The following is a 22,168-nucleotide window of genomic DNA, read 5'->3' on the forward strand; positions in this document are numbered from 1 at the left end:
TCAGCTCCCTGGCTGACTCCTGCTCCAGTCCCGACACCTGCTCCTGCCCCCATACTACAGTCCCGAATTCTGCCCCCATGCTCCAGTCCCGACTACTGCTCCTGCCCATGTTCCAGTCGACTCCCTGGCCAACTCCTGCTCCAGTCCCAATACCTGCTCCTGCCCCCATATTACAGTCTGCTCCCTGGCTGACACCTGCTCCAGTCCCAACACCTGCTCCTGCCCCCTGCTCCTGCCACCATCTTCCAGTCGACTCCCTGGCCGACTCCTGCTCCAGTCCTGACTCCTGCTCCTGCCTCCGTGTTCCAATCCTGACTCTTGTCCTATGTTCCAGTCTGCTCCCTGGTAACCTCCTACTCCAGTCTTGACCCCTTCTCTTGCCCCTGGGTTCCATTTTGCTGCCCGCCTCTACTCCTCCAGTCCCGACACCTGCTCCTGCCCCCATATTCCAGTCCCGAATTCTGCCCCCATGCTCCAGTCCCGACTACCGCTCCTGCCCATGTTCCAGTCGACTCCCTGGCCAACTCCTGCTCCTGCCCCCATATTACAGTCTGCTCCCTGGCTGACTCCTGCTCCAGTCCCAACACCTGCTCCTGCCCCCTGCTCCTGCCACCATCTTCCAGTCGACTCCCTGGCCGACTCCTGCTCCAGTCCTGACTCCTGCTCTTGCCCTGTACTCCAGTGCCAACACCTGCTCCTGCCCCTATGTCCCAGTCGACTCCCTGGCCGACTCCTGTTCCATTCCTGACTCCTGCTCCTGCCTCCGTGTTCCAATCCTGACTCTTGTCCTATGTTCCAGTCTGCTCCCTGGTAACCTCCTACTCCAGTCTTGACCCCTTCTCTTGCTCCTGGGTTCCATTTTGCTGCCCGCCTCTCCTGTTCCAGTCCTGACTCCTGCTCCTGCCCCCATGTTGCGGTCTGCTCTCCATCCACTCCTGCTCCCCGGCCATTCCTGTCTCCGTGTTCCAGTCGACTCTCTGGCTGACTCCTGCTCCAGTTCCGACTTATGCCCCTGTGAGTCGGACCCTGCTCCAGTTCCAACACCTGCTCCTGCCCCCATCTTCCAATCCCGACATCTGCTCCTGTCTCCATGTTCCAGTCCCCCCTCCTGCTCTTGCCCCCATGTTCCAGTTTACTCCCTGGCTGACTCCTGCTCCAGTCCCAACACCTGCTCCTGCCCCCATGTTCCAGTCCCGACTTCTGCTCCTGCCTCCATGTTCCAGTCCCGACTCCCGCTCCTGCCCCCATGCTCCAGTCCCGACTACTGCTCCTGCCCATGTTCCAGTTTACTCCCTGGCTGACTCCTGCTCTAGTCCCAACTCCTGCCCCCATGTTCCAGTCTCAACTCCTACTCCTGCCCTCATGTTCCAGTCCCGACTCCTGCCCCCATCTTCCAGTCGACTCCCTGGACGACTCCTGCTCCAGTCCTACTCCTGCTCTTGCCCTGTGCTCCAGTCCCAACTCCTGCTCCTGCCCTGTGCTCCAGTCCCAACACCTGCTCCTGCCCCCATGTTCCAGTCCTGACTCCTGCTCTTGTCTCCGTGTTCCAGTCCCCCCTCCTGCTCTTGCCCCTATGTTCCAGTCTGCTCCCTGGCCAACTCCTGCTCTAGTCCCAACTCCTGCTCCTACTCCCATGCTCCAGTCCAGACTCCTGCTCTTGCCCTGTGCTCTAGTCCCAACACCTGCTCCTGCCCCCATGTTCCAGTCCTGACTCCTGCTTCTGCCCCTATGTTCCAGTCCCGACTCCTGCTCCTGCCCCATCTTCCTGTCGACTCCTGCCCTCAATCCTGACTCCTGCTCTTGCCCTGTGTTCCAGTCCAAACACCTGCTCCTGCCCCCATGTTCCAGTCCTGACTCCTGCTTCTGCCACCATGTTCCGGTCTGCTCTCCATCCACTCCTGCTCCCCGGCCATTCCTGCTCCTGCCCCCATGTTCCAGTCGACTCCCTCGCCGACTCCTGCTCCAGTCCTGACTCCTGCTCTTGTCTCCGTGTTCCAGTCCCCCCTCCTGCTCTTGCCCCTATGTTCCAGTCTACTCCCTGGCCAACTCCTGCTCTAGTCCCAACTCCTGCTCCTATTCCCATGCTCCAGTCCCGACTCCTGCTCTTGCACCCTTGTTCCAGTCCCGGCTCCTGCTCCTGCCCCCATGTTTCAGTCTGCTCCCCAGCTGGCTCCTGCTCCAGTCCGACACCTGCTTCTGTGCTCCAGTCCCAACACCTGCTCCCGCCCCTGTGCTCCAGTCCCAACACCTGCTCTTGCCCCGGGTTCCAGTATTGACTCCTGCTTCTGCCCCCAAGTTCCAGTCGGCTCCCCGGCCACTCCTGCTCCAGTCCGACACCTGGTTCTGTGCTCCAGTCCTGACTCTTACTTCTGTTCCAGTCTGCTCTCTGGCCGACTCCTGTTCCAGTCCCGACCCCTTCTCCTGCCCCCATGTTCCTTACCTGACTTTTGCTCCCGCCCCCATGTTCCAGTCTGCTCTCTGGGCCACTCCTGCTCCTGCCCCCATGTTGCAATCCCGACATCTGCTCCTTTCTCCGTGTTCCAGTCCCCCCTACTGCTCTTGCCCCCATGTTCCAGTCGTCTCCCTGGCCGACTCCTGCTCCATTTCCGAACCTGCTCCAGTCCCAACACCTGCTCCTGCCCCCATGTTCCAATCCCGACATCTGCTCCTGTCTCCGTGTTTCAGTCCCCCCTTCTGCTCTGGCCCCCATGTTCCAGTCAACTCCCTGGCCCACTCCTGCTCCAGTCCCGACTCCTGCCCCCATGATCCAGTCGGCTCCCTGGCTGACTCCTGCTCCAGTCCCGACACCTGCTCCTGCCCCCATTTTCCAGTCCCGACTCCTGCTCCTATGCTCTAGTCCTGACCTCTGCTTCTGCTCCCCGACCACTCCTGCTCCTTACCCGACCCCTGCTCCTGCCCCCATGTTCCAGTTGGCTCCCTGCCCGACTCCTGCTCTTGCCCCTGGGTTCCATTCAGTTCCCCGGCCAGCTGCTGCTCCTGTCTCTGTCTTCCAGTCGGTTCCCGGGCCGACTCCTACTCCAGCTCTGACCCTTGCTCCGGCCCCCATGTTCCAGTTGGCTCCCTGGCCAACTCCTGCTTTTGCCTCCGGGTTCCATTCAGCTCCCTGGCCGGCTCCTGTTCCAGTCCCAGCTCCTGCTCCTTTTTCCGTCTTCCAGTCAGTTCCCGGGCCAACTCTTGCTCCAGTCCCGACTCCTGCTCCTGCATTCCAGTCTGCTTCCCGGCCGACACCTGCTCCAGTCCCGACTTCTGCCCCTGTGTTCTAGTTGGCTGACCAGCCAACTCCTGCTCCTGCCCCCTTGTTCCAGTCAGCTCTTCAGGCTTACTCTCAGCCTGATTCCCCTGACCTCAAAGTCCCAGTTCCTACAGAGCAGGACTGGCTGTTAGTTCCAGAGTCAGGGGTCCCGGCCGGATTCTCGTTAGGTCCCTCCATCAGGTGTCCCAGCCAACCCTGAATATGCCCCTCCCAGTTCATCGTCAAAGTCCTGGCTGACACCTGCCTCTTGTTCTTTGGACAGGCTCCTCTGGTCTGGTTGGCCCCTCTCCACCCTCCAGACCTCTGGCCTTCTGACCCGCTTTCCGCTATAGTTGTCCTGTTTCCATTTTCCTGCCCACGTGCAACACCCAGATTTTGTAACCCTTTTTTGTGTTTTCATTAAGTAGTTGGGTTTTTTTGCACCTACCTGCCTGTCTGTGCTCTGTCACTGTATTTGGGACCAGAAAGACAGATGCTGCCCAAACTTCCAACTACAGCCTGTGCTAGATATCCGCAGATGCTTTTCCCCGGCCAACAACAGACTCAAAAACCACAGGAATCATACAGAATCTTAAGGTGGAGGTACAGACAGCTGCCGCCTTAGCCTTCAACTTCAGCCTCTGCCAGGCAGCAGCTGCTGTTTACTCTTGCAGATTCTGGTACACAGCTACAACCCAGGTCTCCACCTGCTTCTGCCACTTCCACCTCAAAATTTGCTGCCACCTAAACCCCTACCAACAACCAACAGATCCGTCTCCACATGCTCATGCTAAACACAGCTGTGGCACACTTACAGGCTCTCCTAGCACACTGTAAGCCACTGCAGACAGCATAATTCTGTCCCAGCAACCTCCAGCTTCCCCTGCAAATTCGACTGCAAATTGTGGTTCTGCAGCAGCAGCCCAAACCTCCACCTTCCCCCTATGCCAGTGTAACCCACAAGGCTAGTATGTCACCAAGTTTAACAGGTAAATCTGTTTCTAGGTTCTATGAGAAGGTGCTCTATGAAGTAGTGAAGTGCTCAGTGATGTTACTTTATTTCCCTTAACTGATTTCAGTTTAACTGTAGTGTATTATTGATTCTTTTTTTTACCTTCTTCCCTTTTAGTTACTTTTTTAATATTAACTATGTACACTCATTTTCATCAAAAGGTTTAACATTTTGTTACAGGGATCACTCAACTTCTACACACCACAGGTTTTAGAACCAAGAAAAAACATTAAAGAAAAAAAAACAAGATGTCAGAATTAAACAGTCTGTACCTGTTATAGAAATAACTGAAATGATATTAAATCTGTCTTAATGTTTGTTTAGCACTGTTTCATGATTTGTTCTTATTAAGGCATGCACATAACTTCTCACCACCCTTAGCAAGTAAAGCTGTCCATCCTGACTCCTGAGATGATGGAAAACACGATGGAAGGTTGAGTCCCATGAATAGTGGAGATGAGGACTGAAGGTGATGATTGTTGTGAAGATCCAGTGCGCAGAAAGGATGGTGATGATGGAGATGGAGAGCAGGACGCAGTGGAATGGTGGAGACTTAAGCAGCACAGTTCTGTCTGCTGTACAGCATTAACAAAAAAAATGGGTCGGCAGCTCAATGGCTACTGAATGACTTTCTTTTCCAGGTTCCAAGAATCTGTACTAAAAAGGTATCCTATTTCACACTCTCAACCACACCACAACGGAGCGCTAATAGACCATTATTCCTGGACTACCTGGTTACGCTCTCCCCCTCTTAACCATATGAGTCTCAGCATGCATTTAATTACCCAAATGATTAACAGGACTGATCAGAGATTGGGGAAACTGGCAGGTCAATTTTCATCTGCGCTGTTCTCTATCTCACTGACCGACTCAGGTACATTGACTGGCTGGAAAATAATTTTCACCTCCTTAGACAGGATTCTGGGAAGTTAAGTGATTTCAATGGCTTAGGGGTTGAGAGCAGCTAGAGGCTAATTGGTTCATCTCTTGTAAGTTGCAAGATGGGACGTTTTGTTGTTACAACTATGATCCTCTCTAAACAATAACTTTCATCCTCTTCACTCATGTCCTCTTACTGATCACATTGATCCGTGTCTTTGTCAGAAGCTTTCCTGCTTCTAAGATATTTCCTCCTAGAATCTTTTGTCCGTTTCCTCTTCTGGAGCTGCAGTTCTGAGCGGAACACCACAGTGAAGGAGAAGATCTCTGTGCAGTGTGTGATGTGGGCCATTGCCTCTGGCAGACTACACTTGACTACATAGACGGGTCCCTCATTGATCCTCTTCTCCACAACATTAAATGTTCACTCCCATCTGTCAAACAATTTATGCTTTCCACATTTTGCTTAACACCGTCTCCTGTGAGAAGTTCAGCTATCCTGATTTTGGCATTAAATCTGGTTTTGTTTTGTTCTCCTCTTTTACGAGTTCTGTCAGCAGCTAGTGTATAATTTGTAAACCTACTCTGAATGAGTGTCTTTGGTTCTGCAGCGGGACTGGTTCCTAGGATGCAGTCAGCTGGCAACTCAGGCGGTCTTCAGAACATCAGTTCATAGGGTGAGTAGCCAGTGGTGTCATTCCTTGTACAATTGTATGCTCAAACAAGTGGCTTCACATAGTCTCTCCAATGATTTTTTTCTTTTTCTTCCAGGGATCCAAGCATACTCAGAGTGTGCGATTGTAACGCTCTACAGGGCTCCCTTGAGGGTGATAAGGTGCGGTGCGTACCTTTTCCGCTCCTATGACAGAACATAATTCCTTTATCCTGGACTATTTGGAATCGTGACTGCAAATTTCATGGAGTGGTCGGTAATGACCTGTATGTTTCTTTTATCACAACTGTTGGGCTCTATCGGCAGATAGTACATGCACACAGTTCCAATCGATAGGTGGTCAGTATGTTCTGCATAGGTTCTGCTTTCGGTAGTCTTGTCTTCCTCCCAAAGCACCTTTCACATGTTTGACATCTTTCTTCAGTGGCCTTCACCATTTTAGGCCAATTAAGTCTTGCACGGATGAGGCTAAGGGCACGTTCAGCCTCTAAATGGCCAACTTCTTCATGTATGCCCCTTAAAGCGTGGTCTCTGAATTGTTGGGAAGGACAAGCTGGTAGATTTCACTGCCATGGTCAAGACATTTCCTGTACAACACATATCCAAGCTTTTTCCACTCTTAAAGAAGTAGCCTGACCTCGGGCGGCTTGCAGCTCAGCTGTTTGAAGAGTGGCTTATGTGATATTCAACAAAGGAATTGACCTTCTTGAGGGATGGATCTTCTCTTTGAAATCCACCAGTATTCCCTTTTTATGCAAGGTATGATCTCTTGTCCAGGATGGTAGAAACAGAGCACTGGCTCAGTGCCGCTGTGTTGGCCTTTTCCCTGGTGAACGAGAGGGTCACCTCTCTGCGACTGCAAGTAGTTTGTGCCTATGTACCAAACAGCATTTCGGAGTAAGGGGCCTTCTTAGAATCACTGGGCAGGGTCCTGGAAGGGGTCCCATCTGGGGACTCCACAGTTCTCCTGGGGGACCTTAATGCTCACTTGGACAATGATGGAGAAACCTGGAGGGGGGTGATTTGGAGGATTGGTCTGTCCGATCTGAACCCGAGTAGTGTCTTGTTATTGGACTTCTGTGCTCATCATGGATTGAGTGGCCATAACGAACACCATGTTCCACATAGGGTGGTTCATAAGTGTACCTCCAAGTCTGAGGCCATGGTTCTTTGCCAGTAAATGGTGGATTGCCCCCTCCAGGTGGGGAGTGAGTCTCTGCCCCAAGTGAAGGAGTTTAAGTATCTTGAGGTCTTGTTCACGAGTGAGTTGTGAGCATTGTACCAGGCCGTCATGGTGAAGAGGGAGCTGAGCCTGAAGGCAAAGCTTTCGATTTATCAGTCGATCTATGTTCCAACCCTCACCTATGGTCATGAGCTTCGGGTAGTGACTGAAAGGATTATATTGCGGAAACAAGTGGCCAGAATGAGTTTCCACCGGAATGTCTCTGTACTCAGCCTTAGAGATAAGATAAGGAACACGGATATCCGGAGGGAGCTTAGAGTAGAGCCGCTACTCCTTCGCATTGAAAGGAGCCAGTTGAGGTGGTTCAGGCATTGGAATAGGATGCCTCCCGGGCGCCTTTCTTTGGTGGTTTTCCAGGCACATCCAACTGGGAGGAGACCCTCGGGCATACACAGAGCTCGCTGGAGGGATTATATATCCCATCTGGCTTGGTAATGCCTCAGAATCCCCCAGGAGGAACTGGAAAATGTTGCGGGGGAGAGGGGATGCCTGGGTCACCTTGCTTAGCCTGCTGCTACTGTGACCCAGCCCCCGGATAAGCGGAAGATAATGGATGGATAATGGGAAGATCCATCCCTCAAGAAGGTCAATTCCTTTCTTGGAGCAGCACATAAGCCACTCTTCAAACAGCTGAGCTGCATGTCACCCAAGGTCAGGCTACTTCTTGAAGAGTGGAAGAAGCTTGAATTTCAAGATGGGGTATTGTATAGGAAATGTCTGGACCAGGACAGTGAAATCTATCAGCTTGCCTTCTCCAACAATTCAGAGACTAAGCTGTAAGGGGCATACATGAAGAAGTTGGCCATTTAGGGGCTGAACCTGCCCTCAGCCTTGTTCATGCAAGACTTTATTGGCCTAAAATGGCGAAGGCCATTGAAGAACTGTCAAAAATGTGAAAGGTGCTTCAGGAAAACAAGCCTACAGAAAGCAGCACCTATGCAGAACATACTGACCACCTATCTGCTGGAACTGGTGTGCATGGACTATGTGCCAATAGCGCCTGACAGTCATGATACAAGAAACATACTGGTCATCACCGACCACAAATTTGCAGTCGCGATTCAAAATAGGGACCAGAAGGTAAAGACTACAGAAAATAGTCTAGTATAAAGGAATTATGTTCTGTCATAGGAGTGAAAAATGTATGCACCACACCTGATCACCCTCGAGGGAACCCTGTAGAGCATTACAATCACACACTCTGAGTATGCTTGGAACCCTGGAGGAGAAAGACAAAAATCATTTCAGAGACTATGTGCCACATGTACAAGGAACGACACTACTGGCTACTCACCCTATGAATTAATGTTCAGTAGACAGCCTGCGTCACCAGTTGACTTTATCCTGGCAACCAGTCCTGCTGCAGGACCTAATGGTACCCATTCAGAGTATTTTCACAAACTGTGCCAGCGTCTGCAGAAAGCTATACACTAGTTGCTGACGGAACTCGTAAGAGAGGAGAACAAAACAACCATATTTGACGCCCAAATCAGGGTAGCTGAACTTGTCATAGGAGACAGTGTTAGTGTCAAAATCATTATTTGGCTGACGGGAGTGAACAATTCATGTTGTGGATATGAGGATCACTGAGGGACCTGTCTATGTAGTCAAGCCTGAGAGAGGCAATGGTCCACATCATACAGTACATGGAGATCTTCTTTACTTTGGTTTCCTCCAGAAGAGGAAATGGACAAAAGATTCTGGGAAGAAAAATCTGAGAAGCAGGAAAGAATCAGACAAAGACATGGATCAGAGTGGTCAGAAAGAGGACATGAGTAAAGAGGCGTAAAGTTATTGTTTTGAGAGCGTCATAGTGGTAACAACAAAAGTCGAAGTGATTTTTCTCTTTTTGTTATCCAGAAAGAGTACAGACGATACCAGTATGATAGTAGTGCCAGCAAGTAGCACTCATGAAGGAAATCAAAATTGATTTATCACTTGGATTCAAGTGGAAACTAGTAACAGTAAATGAGTCCAGATTCTCAGAATCTGGAAAAGAAAGTTATTCAAAAGCCATAGAGCTGCTGACCCCGTCGCAGCGGCGAGGGTATTGAATGTCCCAGCTTTTTTTGGTTGATGCTATACAGCGGACGGAACTGTGCTGCTCAAGTCTCCGCCATTCCACTGCCTCCTGCTTTCCATCTCCATCATCACCATCTTCTCACTGTGCACTGGATCTTTGTAATCATCATCATCTTCGATCTCCTCTACTCATCAGATTCAACCTTCCTCATCTTTTCCATCATCTCGGGAGTCAGGATGGACAGTTTTCCTTGCTAATTGTGGTAGGAACTTCAGTGCATGCTCTTCAAAGAATTTTTAAAAATCATGAAACAGTGCTGAACAAACAAGCGTACACAGGTACAGAATGTTCAATTCTGGCAGTTTTTTTAATTAGTTTTTTCTTGGTTCTAAAATCAGTGGTTGAAGTACAGGTGTACAAGTTTAGTGATTCCTGTAACAAAATGTTAAACCTTGTGATGTAAATGAGAGAACGTACAAAGTTAATGTTCTAACTAAAAGTGTACGATGTAAGATAAAAAAACGGAAACAATTACACACTACAGTTAAACATAAAGCTCGATGTTAGTGTGAGTTTTTTAGGGAAGTAATGTTGTTGTGCACTTCCTAACTTCATAGAGCACCAGTCTCCTCACAGAACCCAGACACATAGATTTACCTGTTAAACTTGGCAACTTAGTCCCCCGGTGGGTTACACCAGCAACCTTCACCATTTACGCCACCTGAAGATTATGCCCAATAACATCAAGCAACCTGCACCTCCTTTGAAAGGTAGTCATCAGTGTGATTCACACCTGCACGAGAAATTTGTTCGTGTATGTCTGTGCTTTCAGTAATTCTGTCTTTATAAATAATCAAGCCCAAAGTCAATAAGTAAAAAACATGAATGTCATATATCTGTCATACAGCATAAACTGACGCTGAAATTTGGGTTTACGCACTTCTAAATGTAAATAATCCTACAGTTGTCTCTGACTCCAGTGTAATTTTTAAACAGAGCTTCACCGACATCCAGATCTACCAGGAACTGATCGAGGTACATACAAGCAGTTTTTTCTGCTACAAAAGCTGTTCACCAGCAATACTTACATCTCCTCCCCATCCTCCAGGGTTTACAATCAACTCCTGCTCCTCTCCTGAACTGAGGAATCTTCCCCTTATCTCCACCACAAGTCAGCTCCCCCAAAAACTGGAACATAGTTCTTTTATTTTTTAAAAAGGAAAATCTTCTATAAAGATGAAAAAAAGTCACAGATATTGTAAATGCAGTTTAACCAGACTAAAAACAAGTATATTTTTATGTAGCTCAGCGTAAGTTCAAGCAGGAAGACTGTTCATACTCATTCATTCATTAGCCATCATTCATCCATGTCACGTTCTCTCTCACCCCTTCCTGTCTGGTGATCAGCTGATTATGGGCGTCCAATCAATGCTGTCAAATTTTAAAGCTGTTCTCTCTTCTGCAGACTGTCGTTTCAGCTCGATCATTGTGACCCTCCTCCACCCCGTTCACCTCCAAACTATCTCATCAGTGTCAAGTCCAGCTCCTCAGCTCATCCTGCAACTCGTCTTCAGCTCCATCATCACCACCAGTGTCTAGACTCCATTGGGGGCTATCCTATTCCGCTCTCGGTCTCTACTCCTTCAAGTACATGAAGGCATCACAATGGGGTCTAATTGCCAAAGACTTTGCACATTTCATTCTTTCCAGACTTGTAAATAAATAATTGTTCACTCTTAATGAAGTCTCTCCTGATTGAACTGATTAAAAGAAAATAGAGTTGTTTTTTTCTTTAAATGTTTAAAATGTGCTTCAATTCAACACCTAATTGGAAAACCAAAATTTGGAATTCAATGAAATAAATGTCCATATTGTGCTAAATATAAGTAAACCTGATATACAAGATATAAAACATGGACTTGCTTAAAGAAGAAACTACATTATAATACATTATAAAGTTATTTAAAATAATCCCACTTTCTCGGTCCATTCAGGCATGACTTTTCACCAATGAGGTTCTGCTCAAGGTTTCTGCCTGTTAAAGGTTTTTCTTGACACTAATGTTGGATCTTTTAAAAACATTACAAAGAATACAGTCTCGACCCAAATTACTCACTCTGGTACAATAATACAATTCCAGTAACAAGTGACATCTTATGAAGATAATTAAAGAAAAACAAGGTAGGTATGGATATAAGAGGCTTTTTTGTAGGTATGGACATGCTAAATATCGATACCAAATTTCATACACTTAGGTGAATGTATACCCAATGAGGACCCCGTTTTTAAAATTTAAAGGTGGCGCTATTGAGCCACTTTTCCGCACCCATGTTGGAGACCCATAAAATAAAATTGTTTCGCCACTTCCGATGTGCCTGCACAGTCTCATTCGTTTCGAGGCACGGGAACCCCCTCAAAAGTGACGAAATAATAAGAATTCCTTCAATTCCACCCAGTGGTGCTCGGGCCCAAATTATGAAGAAGGCAACTTTCAATTATTACAGAAAATGTATAGAATGTCAGAAATAACACATTCATGTACTAAACTTCCTCCAACTGAGTAAAACAGGGGCCTTTTTAATCTTCCCAGACAGAAACATCTTGACCACCCGTCCAACAATGTTAAAATGAGAAACCTGTCTGTTAAACTGTGACCTTTCATTTTAAAACAAATTACGTAAACTGTTTATTTTTATTTCATTGACTGTTGGGCATCTCTATGATCTGGGCTTTCTCATGCTCATTTATAAAAGCTTTTCTATCATCTTAATTAGATTATTGTATGTGAGCCCTCAGTTGGACAAAATGTACCCGCTCGGCTCTGAAGAAACCTTTATTGTAAAGTTCCCAGCACTAATTTACTACGACCTACAACTCTGGTGTGACAGTGCTGAAATTTGTATGCCAACCATCCACCCAAACCACCTCACTGCAGCTCCAGAGCAACAGGGGACACTGCAACAAGTCCTTTTTCTCCAATCAGACAACATGCTGGAGAGATGTCACTCATACTGCACATGCTCAGTTAGATTTTTCACCAACCAGGAAGGCAGAAGTCAAATCTGTTGGTGTGTTTATTAAAGAAAAGTTGTTTTGGTGGTATGATTTTCTCTCATCATACTGTCCTAAACCTTTGTATGAATAAATAAAAGTTAGTTTAATCAACCTAACGTGGTGAGCGAGGGTCAAAGTCAGTGTGTTAAGCGAGCACGTGATGTCTATCATGAATGATAGGATGGTGAATGATGTGATAGTCCCCATCATGTAATCGTCCTGTCTCATACTGAAATTCAGAGCATGTTACGTGTTCATGTTACATCTGTAGATTGACTGTAGGTACTACGATATAACTGTTAAACACTGTCTGTAAAGACACAGAGCAAATGATTATTGAAATGAAATGTGAGCAGGGTTGGGGTCAGAAGTAAAATTTGTCTTATTCTATTTCCAGTACATATTTTAAAAGACACATATTTTTAACGGCCATAGTACAGGTAAGGCAAGGTACGTTTATTTATACAGCACATTTCAGCAACAAGACAATTATACTCACAGACAATTGAGTAATATCTTATGGTCAACTGTGTCGAATGCAGCACTAAGATCGAGTCGTACAAAGACTGAAACTCTGCCACTGTCTGAGTTTAAGCGGATGTCATGAATCGCCTTGACGAGAGTCGTCTCAGTGCTGTGGTGTGGTTGAAAGCCTGACTGGAGGACATCAGTTCACTGTCCAGTAGCTGTTTAACTGTTAAAAAACTTTTGATTCAGTTTTTTTTTTCTTGATTATCTTACTTAAAAATGGTGGATTTGAAATGGGCCTATAATTCTTCATCAGTGTCTGGTCTAGATTGTTCTTTTTTAACAGTGGCTTCAGGTCCTGTGGGAAGACACCTGAGAGAACGTGTCTATGAAGGTTCATCCAGGTCATGGTCATTCTAAGCTTAATCCAAAAGGCAGCTGGACTTGTTTGAAGTTCTTAAAGAGTGTCACCAACAGCCAGAGTTTGAGGTCCAGGCTTTAGCTTTCCGTGTATCCTTTTGACATGCTTTCAGTCCTTACCCTGCTGCCTGAGGATGGAGGGTTATCTAGGTCATCAGACGAAGATCCAGGGTCCAGCAACCATCCATCCATCCATTATCCTATACCGCTTATCCTGTTCAGGGTTGCGGGGGGCTGGAGCCTATCCCAGCTGTCATTGGGCGAAGGGCGGGGTTACAACCTGGACTGGTCGCCAGTCAATCACAGGGTCGACACATAGAGACAGACAACCTTTCGCACTCACACCCACACCTATGGGCAATTTAGAGTCACCAATTAACCTTACAAGCATGTCTTTTGACTGTGGGAGGAAGCCAGAGACCCCGGAGGGAACCCACGCATGCATGAGGAGAACATGCAAACTCCACACAGAAAGGCCCACCTTGCCCAAACCGGGGTTTGAACTGGTGGGGTCCAGCAACAGTGGAGCAAATTTGTTCTACACTCAGTTGTTGAGGAGATTTGTTGCTAACCCTCCCTTTTGCAGCTGTCCACCGCTGTGTCTTACCAACTACCAGGGTTTAAGAGGAGCTCTGCCTGGGAGGTAGTGCAGGCCAGCTGGTCTCATCACATATCCCAGCGCGCTGTGCTCTGCCTGTTATTCGTCCTCCCATGTCCCAGGAATGTGATTTACTCTTGGGCTTTGCCCCAAGCTAGTTCCAAGGAGGACTAGCTATCGAAGATTTATGACACAGTGCAGAGCCCACCTGCTTGTTCGTAGTTTTGTCGGTGTTCCTTCGCCGTGTGTTAGCTTGCTCTTGTCCACTCTTTTGAGTTAATGGTAAAGTGGTGTCATTCCCACATTCACTTCTAGGCAGTGAATTTTGGTCTCCAGCACTGCAATCTTTTGTGGTATGGTAGTCGTCCGTGGAGAAGGGAGGTATCTTGATGCTAATTAGCTTAGCTGTGGACTACGTTTCTGCAGCACAGGCTTGTTAGGCCACAGTTATGAAGCGCTATGTAGGGCTTGCACAGAAAACTTGACGCGTCAACGTCACCACCAACCACCATTTTCTCCAAATAAAGCGCACACGCATATTAAAGCCAATAGAAGAAGAACACACACACAAGACTATCTAAACGGGTGGTGCGTTGCTGTCTAGAGGACGCAGAAAGCGACTGCGCCTTAGACCAACAAAAACCTGGTCTAAAGTCTAAAGTCTGTGGCGCAGTCTGTCTCTGCTATTTAGAGGGCGCATTATGGACATACATCAGAGAGTTCACAACACGAGTCTCTGCTTGTCACTCACACGGGGACGCACAGCAGCACTTTGACTCATCAGGAAAAAGCAGTGTGTTTGCTGATACAGTGAAATAACTTTGTTTATGGGACTGTGAGATGACGAGCTTTGGTTTCCCTCGTCTCCTTAAATCATGATGCTGCTTTCTATTTGTTACCGATCTGCTGAGAAGTGCAGGAAGACGTGGACAAGCTCACTGCTGCCTCCACACACACCTGCTTCACCTCAGGGGGGCCAAAAACTACCAAGCTCTCCATCATGTGCGCTCATTCTGACGCAGGCTCTATCTAATGCACACAGAAACAGACACACACTCACACACACGAAACTAAGAGGTAAATACATAACCATACTCAGACATAACTACCTGCGGCACCTACAATCATGTGCAGAGATATTAACACACTGTACAGTGCCCATCACTCAGGAGGACTCAGGAGGCAGCATAGCCATGTGCTCCAGCAGCAACAATAGGTAAATAAACATTTACAGCCGACCTTTCTTTGATGGTCAGAACACAGAACTTTAATAAACATGAGATCCTGTCCGTCTGGAGGTTTAAATCACTGATGCTGTTCCTCATGCGTAAATGTACACAGCATGTTCGTTTCTGTCGGGCAGTGAAATTGCATGCTTCGACATGTGTCGTACCTGTGTTTCTTTCTGCGTGTTCAAGAACACAATGGAAAGAAAGAAGTTAAATATGCAAATATAGCAACACGCCTGCCTGCAGGCGCACCGGGCTCTTAAAGAGAGAGCTGACACTCTGATTGGTTTGATTCATGTCATGTAATAAACACACCTATGAATAATCGAAGGATTTGCGCCCAGATTGTGCACCATGTAACGAGCAAAACTGCGTCAGACACGTCCTTAACCTCTTAGTGCCATGCGCTTTACACTGTGCGTCTGGGCCGTCTAAATAGGGCCCTCTGTGTTTTTTGCATGTGTGTATTTGATGATGTCATCAACGACGCGTCGACGTTAGGTCGACTTTATTGATAGAAAAGTCGACCTGAAAAAATCAGAAGTCTTGTAACCCCTAGCGCTTCGTAGGTCAGAGAATTGTTGAAATATGCCAAAAGACCTCCCATACCTAACAATTACAGTCCCAGTGATTTATAAGTGTCCATGAGTCTGAGTGAAAAAAAGATCAGCAAAACAAAGGAAGCTCAGCGGAGAGCGAGCAGCAAAGCGTCTGCACTGTAAGAAAGCAGGAGGTTTGTAATAAGCAGAGAGATGTAACTTTAATATTGTTGTCAAAACGTCTCTGCGTAACAGAGCGTTGCAGCTGTCCCCAGTCTCCCCTACACGTTTAATTCGCTGAAAGTCTGTCAGTGATAAGAATGAAAACTGTTCAGTTATACATAAACGTAGCGTCAAGGAGACTTCAGAGGTGGAGCTGTTATTTCTCATTTTCCCAGTGCGGTTTCATTTTGCCCACCAGATGGCAGCACATACACACAGTGCTCATATTAATGCTCCTATATTGGGTTCTAGGATACTGACACAGATGTGTGCATAGCACCTTTTCACTGGAGCAGAGTGTTGATCAGCGTTCATGCTCATCCTCATACACTCATGTACAACCTCTACATGCTAGCTTTAGGTATGAGTTACTTTGAGGTAAAAGTTATTAAATCACTTGATAAAACAAACAAAGAGACAGCAGGTTTGATCTTTATTTTAAACAAACACAGAGCTTGTTCAGTCCCCCTCAGAGACTGGCTACAGTCACGTGTTGCATAGGTTAGTTCACTTCATGTCAGATGGAGGACGAGGGGTTCGGTGGTTAACTGTGCTCAAAGCTCCAGATGACACTGCAGGACGTCCCAACGGAGCCTCTATTAATCAATATGAACTAGAAGTAAAACAGATGTTTGGGCAGATGAGTCCCACTCCGGTGAGACCTCGATTCATAGGTTAAAAATCACTTCAGTAATAATATTGCTCCCACCAAAGGTTGGTTGCTGAAGATTAAAATAGTCCTGATCATTATACTTCAGGACAGCTTGTGTTGAGTCTGAATCCTCATATAAATGTATCTACAAAGTGCACAGTGGTGCTCATCACATATAAACACACAACAGGCACGCTCATACAGCCACTACGAGTCATCAGTCTGGTGAGGTGCAGCTGTCAGAGGAAGAGGTTAAATACAGATATATTGATAAATTATTGGATGATTAATTAATTGCAGAGATGAGTTTTGGTTTGACAAAGACTGTCAGAGGTAGAGCAGATCAGGAGGCAGAAGAAATCTTGTTCCATTGTCGGAGGAGTCAGAGAGTCACATGTTAGCAAACTGTCAGATTAGAAAGCATAAACAGATCTCTGGTCAAATATACATCAGTTATGAACGGATTGACTACCTGTAATTCCTCATCTATGAACACTGGATGCAGAGGCGACAGGCTAGCTGAAGCTAACACCTAATGTTACAGCTATATACAATAAAATAATAATATAGAATAAATGGCAGTTTCTATTTAATGCTGATAATGGTCATGGAAGTGATAACAGCATAGACAGGAGGTGGACATAGTCTGACACCACCCACTGGTTTGTCGACTCCCTTTTAAAGCCTTTTTAAAAAGCTGCCATGTTGGTTTTCTGGAGCCACAAGTGACCATATTTGGAGGAGAGGGTTGAGCTGGAGAGGAGGGAGGGGTTGGCAAACGCTAATTTATTATAGATAAAAAGTCTGTGTCTGTGCCTAACAAGCTAGTCAACCATCATGCTTCCCATAGAGTGAGATTCTATCTGTGCTGGAAGCTGACTGGAGTTTATCTATCAGACTAAAGCAGCTCAGAGAGCACATGGGGCGTAGTGAACTCACTGATCGCTCACCAACATCTCTGTGGAGGGAGAGAGAGCGCCCACGCACCGGCCACCACAAATAAATTAATATATACTGAACGAGCTAACAAGCAGGTATGACAAGCACAGACACAGATAGCTGCTAATGAGTGTGAAAACTGGAGCAATGCTGCTGTAAAGTTTAACATGGGGCTCTATGGGGACTGACTCACTGATGGAGACAGCCTCAAGTGGACACCAGAGGAACTGCAGCTTTTGGCACTTCAGCATTAGCTGCAGCTTGAATGTTGCTGCTTGTGTGACCATTAAAGTGAAATAGATGGTTATTTTCACCTCCTCTCTGGAAGGATGGAATACGTTTGTTTCTCCTTATCAGCTCTCCAACATGCCGTCCATGTCCAAGCATCAGATCACAACCTTTAAATATAAACACAAGCTTCAGACTGTCAATGGAATTTAATTCTGAGGCTCAAAGGTTGGAAAAAATTATCTTTTAAGAAATTCAACATTGTGGATTGTTAAACAAAGAATGAAGGTTTAATTTTTGAATGTAATCAGCTCGAGCCTGTTCCATCCACCTCTGTGCTCTTCAGGTGGATGTAGAAGCTTTAGAGGCAGATGTCTGAAAACAAAGAGTGTCTGCATGGAGAGGAACCACCAGGGGAAGTGAGAGAGCTTGGTCATGTAATGGAGGTAGATGATGATTAGAGGGATTTATTAGCGCTGCAGCTGTCACCTCATCAGATTCTGACATGTGCGTAAAATGTGGTTTAATAGTTTATCTATCCATTCTTACACACACACACACACACACACACACACACACTCTGCTCACACTTCTGCAGTGCTGTTTACACTATACTGTACAGTGAATTGTGCAAATTAGTTGTGACGCTGTTGTTTAGGTACATTGTGCAGAGAAGTGACAGGAGCTGTTTACAGGAGCATGTCTGGAGCCGTGGTCTGATCCTGTAAGAGACGCTACCCTGTGACACCAGGCCCCGCCCCAGCATGTTTCTGATTGGACATCACAGTGTGTCCATGTTCCTCTGGTCCTCTTTGGCACGTCTTGTTCTGGCACAGAGGCTCTCTGTCTCTCTTTGTGTCTCTCTCTCTTGTCTCTGTTGGCCAGCCTGCTGATCACCTCACTCGCTGTCCAGGTGTGAAGATGTCCTCCCACTGCTGCTGTCAGTGAGCTTTCCACAGAGGGTTGTGGTACACCCAGCCTTCACCCTACACACACACACACACACGCATACGCACACACACACACACACAAAGAATAAAAGAGTTCACAAATGGGGGGTGGGGGGGTTATATCCCCTGAGGTGCCCTGCTGATGATTTACAGTAAAGCTTCCTTCTAGAAGTTTTCAATGCTGTGATGATCCTGTGCGGCCCACGTGCTGTGGAAGTTAAATAGCCCTGATATATAAAACATTTCATACAGTCTTTAATCAGACCTCTCAAGTTTCATCAAAAGCTCAGAGTGAGATTTCATCTGTATATAATATATAATATAACATAATATAATATATAAAATATACATTCAAACATGAGATCTGCCTCTTACCTGCGACCAGTCCTACCTCACACTACCACTATTAAATTTTGTTAAACATACAATATCAGGAATCTACCAATATATTTATTTTAATCTATACTATTTTTCCTTCTTCTTATCACCCCTCCCCTTTTCCTCTCTTTCTCCTTACTCTATGCACACACAACACTAATTCCACACACTCACCACACACAAAATCTGTCATAAATGTAACTGTACCTTCATTATGTTTGTGTATTAGGTTTGTCCATCCAAAACATGGTTATAGCTATCTTAATCAATATGAAATAAACAGGAGACATACAGAGATGAAGGTAGAAGGACACACAGACAGCAAAAAGCTAAACACCTTGAAATCTGAATATTTGTAAAAGATGCACCAGTATTGAATGATTTTGAAGATTTACTGTTAAAATTTGATTAATACTGACGGACATTTCGCACACTGAGTACTACAGTTGGCTAATTGAAGTTAGCAAATGGTAGCCAACTGTAAACCTCTGCTAGCCGTCTAAATCAATGGCGAACTTTCTGTTCAATCAATCACTGCAGAGGTGGCAAAAGTGCTCACACTCTGTACTTAAGTAGAAGTACTGATACTTGTGTAAAAAAAAGACTCTGGTAAAAGTAGAAGTACTGATTCAACTCCTTTACTCAAGTAAAAGTAAAAAGTACACGCTCTGAAATTTACTTCAGTACAAAAGTAAAAAGTAAAAATGATTTTTTATGTCAATTATACACAATCCTTGTTTTGATAACTTGGCAAAATGAAAAACTAAAAATGAGTGCTGTCAGTCGATTAAATGTAATCTGATTAATCAGTTTTAGGCTGTGATTAATCACGATTAATTGCCTTTGTAAAATACCCCTTATCCATGCAAGTTACTTGACTAAAAAGTTATTGAATTACTTTATAAATTACTCCATGTAAAAGTGATTATTACTGTATAAAATTAAGTTTTACATCAGTTTAAATATTTGCTTTAATTTTATCATTAAAGTGCACTATACAACTATATTATTGTTGCCTACCTAAATTTTCTTTTTCTAGAATTTGCATTTGAACACACCATGGTGACTTGTTTCGGGTGGGTATTGTTTTCTGATTGGCAGTTGGGCGCTAACTCAGGAAAGTATGAAGTCCGTGCAGAGGTCTTACTCCCCACGTAATTCTGTGTTGTGCATTTCAGCGTGAGAAATACCATGTGTGTGAGACCGTGAGAACTGGCTTAAATGCGTGAGTCTCACGGCCATTGCGTGAGACTTGAGACCCCTGCTTTAATACAAGTTAAAAAGAAAGATGTAAATTCCAAGCTAATGATGTTAGCTAGCTAAAGGTGGCCTAACGGAAGCTAGGAATTTGTAGAATGCTAATGTTAGCTGTTACGAGTTAGCTGTCTTAGTAAGTTTACTAATATTTTCTTTTGCTAACTCATTAAGTCCCAACAGCTAACGTTAGCATTGAACCATTTCATTACTATATGCTAAATTAGCTTACTTTATATTCCAGTCATCATATTGTTTCCCACTATCAAATGAAAATGTTAGCTAGAAAGGTGTTGAATGCTCACATGCGTTAGCTGTTGTCCTGCAGTAGCTAATGGGTTACTAAATCTGCTTTAACTGCAGATTTTCACTGTAGATTGTTTCTGAAGTTGCTGATCAATCAGCTGTGATAAATGATACAAGTTAATAGGACTGAACTCTGCAGTATCACAACAGCATCTGCGCTCCCCACTCTGAGCATGACAGCAGAGGAAAATGGCTGCCGTATGAACTTGGTGAAGACTAAAGAAGCTGTAACAGGTCACAGGGACAGCAGTTATTGTTTTCCTCCTCACCTCTTTAAGGAAGTATTTGGGGGTCCAGGGGGTCTTGGCGGTGGCTCTCTGTTTGCCCTCGCTGCGCTGCCGCTCCTCCAGGAAGTGTTTGTGTTCTGTGGCTGCCTCCATGTTTCCTGCTTTCAGAGACGCCGTCACATGCTGCCAGAGACGCCTGGACACAGGAACACACAACAATCACTGTTAGAACGATTCACACACTTCACATATGTGTTCAGTGTGTTAAAAGATTTCTACTGATGGTCGTTAGATCCTTCACTTTTGTATCTCTTTGTCGACTCCACAAACATGTATTGAAGGCTTGTTATTTTCATGCATAAAGACACATAAAGCTGCACCGAGATTCTCCACCAACCCAGCACACAGGTGCATACAGACAGACCTGTAGATATGCAGACAGAGCTGAGATCAGTTCCTGTTCTAATACTGTACCACACCCTGCAGGAAGTGAGAAACTCCTGAGACTAGCTTAGTTTGCTGTAATTATACAGAAGACTACATTGAAAACAAGAATCAATATACCATCTGTGTTATGTTGTCACGGTCCCACAAATGTTAAAATACGAAATAAAACTTTCTACTAAAAGCTTTTACTGGCTGAAACGAACAGAACACTTCAGCTGTAATGTGATGCGCAGAGACAAAGCGTTTAATTAAGGAGACTTTCTTTTTATCGTTCTTGAACATTTAGGCTGCAGAACGCAGCTTGGATCTAGTTTCCTCCAGTTCATCGTCGTCTTATCCTGTCTGAGGAATTAAGAACACACACGTCTTTAGCGCTCATTAAGCAGACACCCACAGGCCTGGACTGACGTTAGATAAGAAGCACTGAAGGCAGCAGAGGAATGAATAATACTGTATTTAAACAGCAGCGTGTAAGGGAGGTACTGTCCTCTGTTCACACAGTTTGTTCAGGGTGTTCATGGAACCAAGACACTGTTTTTGTAATAATCTAATGACTTAACACTTAACGTAGAGTTTGATCCATGAGATGCTCCATTAGATTTCCTCTGGTACATTCTGATTCCCTTATTCCATCATCTCACAGCCCTCGCTCGACCCAGAACTCTGCAGTTCATGAAGGCTGGTCCGGTGTTCTTAGTTCCCACGTTTGATATTTCTAAGGGGTCCGGAGCCTGCTTGTGTTTCAGTAACTACCACAGAGGCCAGGTTACTGTTAAGACAAACTATAAAATCAAAATACACGTCAAATACATTTTTCTCCAACATGGTTTCTGTCATTATAGTTAGTTCTTATCATGCTGATTTATGTCCAAGTGTTCGTTTATCTGACAAGTTTACTTTTAGTTATATGATGCTATAAAAAGGGGGTGTGGCCTCATGATTGACAGCTCTGTGGACAAATGGGGCTTCTGCAGCGTTCTGTTTCCGAGTAGCAGAGTAGAGGAGGAACGGCGAGAGGAGACGTAACTAACACTAACACTACAGTCATTGAACTTTCCATAAGCGTGAATATCTGCTTCAGACCGACACAAGAAGCTGTTCTGCTGCAGACTGAGCCCACCTGAGGGCTCCAAAACGGCAAGGCCACCTGAGGGCTCCAACATGCCAAGGACAC

The 22,168-nt window shown here is 45.7% G+C and overlaps 2 protein-coding genes across 2 annotated transcripts in view; one reads left to right on the forward strand and one right to left on the reverse strand.

The window, feature by feature from the left end:
• The first annotated feature begins 1,246 nt into the window (after nt 1-1,246).
• Nucleotides 1,247-2,857, forward strand: LOC138583698 (uncharacterized). The gene is made up of 4 exons (XM_069655656.1): nt 1,247-1,485; nt 1,551-1,730; nt 1,817-1,879; nt 1,999-2,857. The coding sequence occupies exons 1-4, from the start codon at nt 1,247-1,249 to the stop codon at nt 2,855-2,857; spliced, it is 1,341 nt and encodes a 446-aa protein (XP_069511757.1).
• Nucleotides 2,858-18,090: 15,233 nt separating this feature from the next.
• LOC138583699 (oxysterol-binding protein-related protein 10-like) overlaps nt 18,091-22,168 on the reverse strand; it is a 35,247-nt gene continuing 31,169 nt past the window's right edge. Inside the window, exons 11-12 of the mRNA XM_069655658.1 lie at nt 20,590-20,743; nt 18,091-18,418 (exon numbers count right to left, since the gene is read on the reverse strand). Of these exons, the coding sequence (XP_069511759.1) occupies nt 18,374-18,418; nt 20,590-20,743 (199 nt within the window). The 3' untranslated portion in view covers nt 18,091-18,373. The remainder of the gene's footprint in view (nt 18,419-20,589; nt 20,744-22,168) is intronic.

This window comes from Semicossyphus pulcher, unplaced genomic scaffold (assembly GCF_022749685.1).
Source record: "Semicossyphus pulcher isolate SPU_LCO1_2020_fin unplaced genomic scaffold, fSemPul1.0.p SCAF_9, whole genome shotgun sequence".
Classification (NCBI taxonomy): domain Eukaryota; kingdom Metazoa; phylum Chordata; class Actinopteri; order Labriformes; family Labridae; genus Semicossyphus; species Semicossyphus pulcher.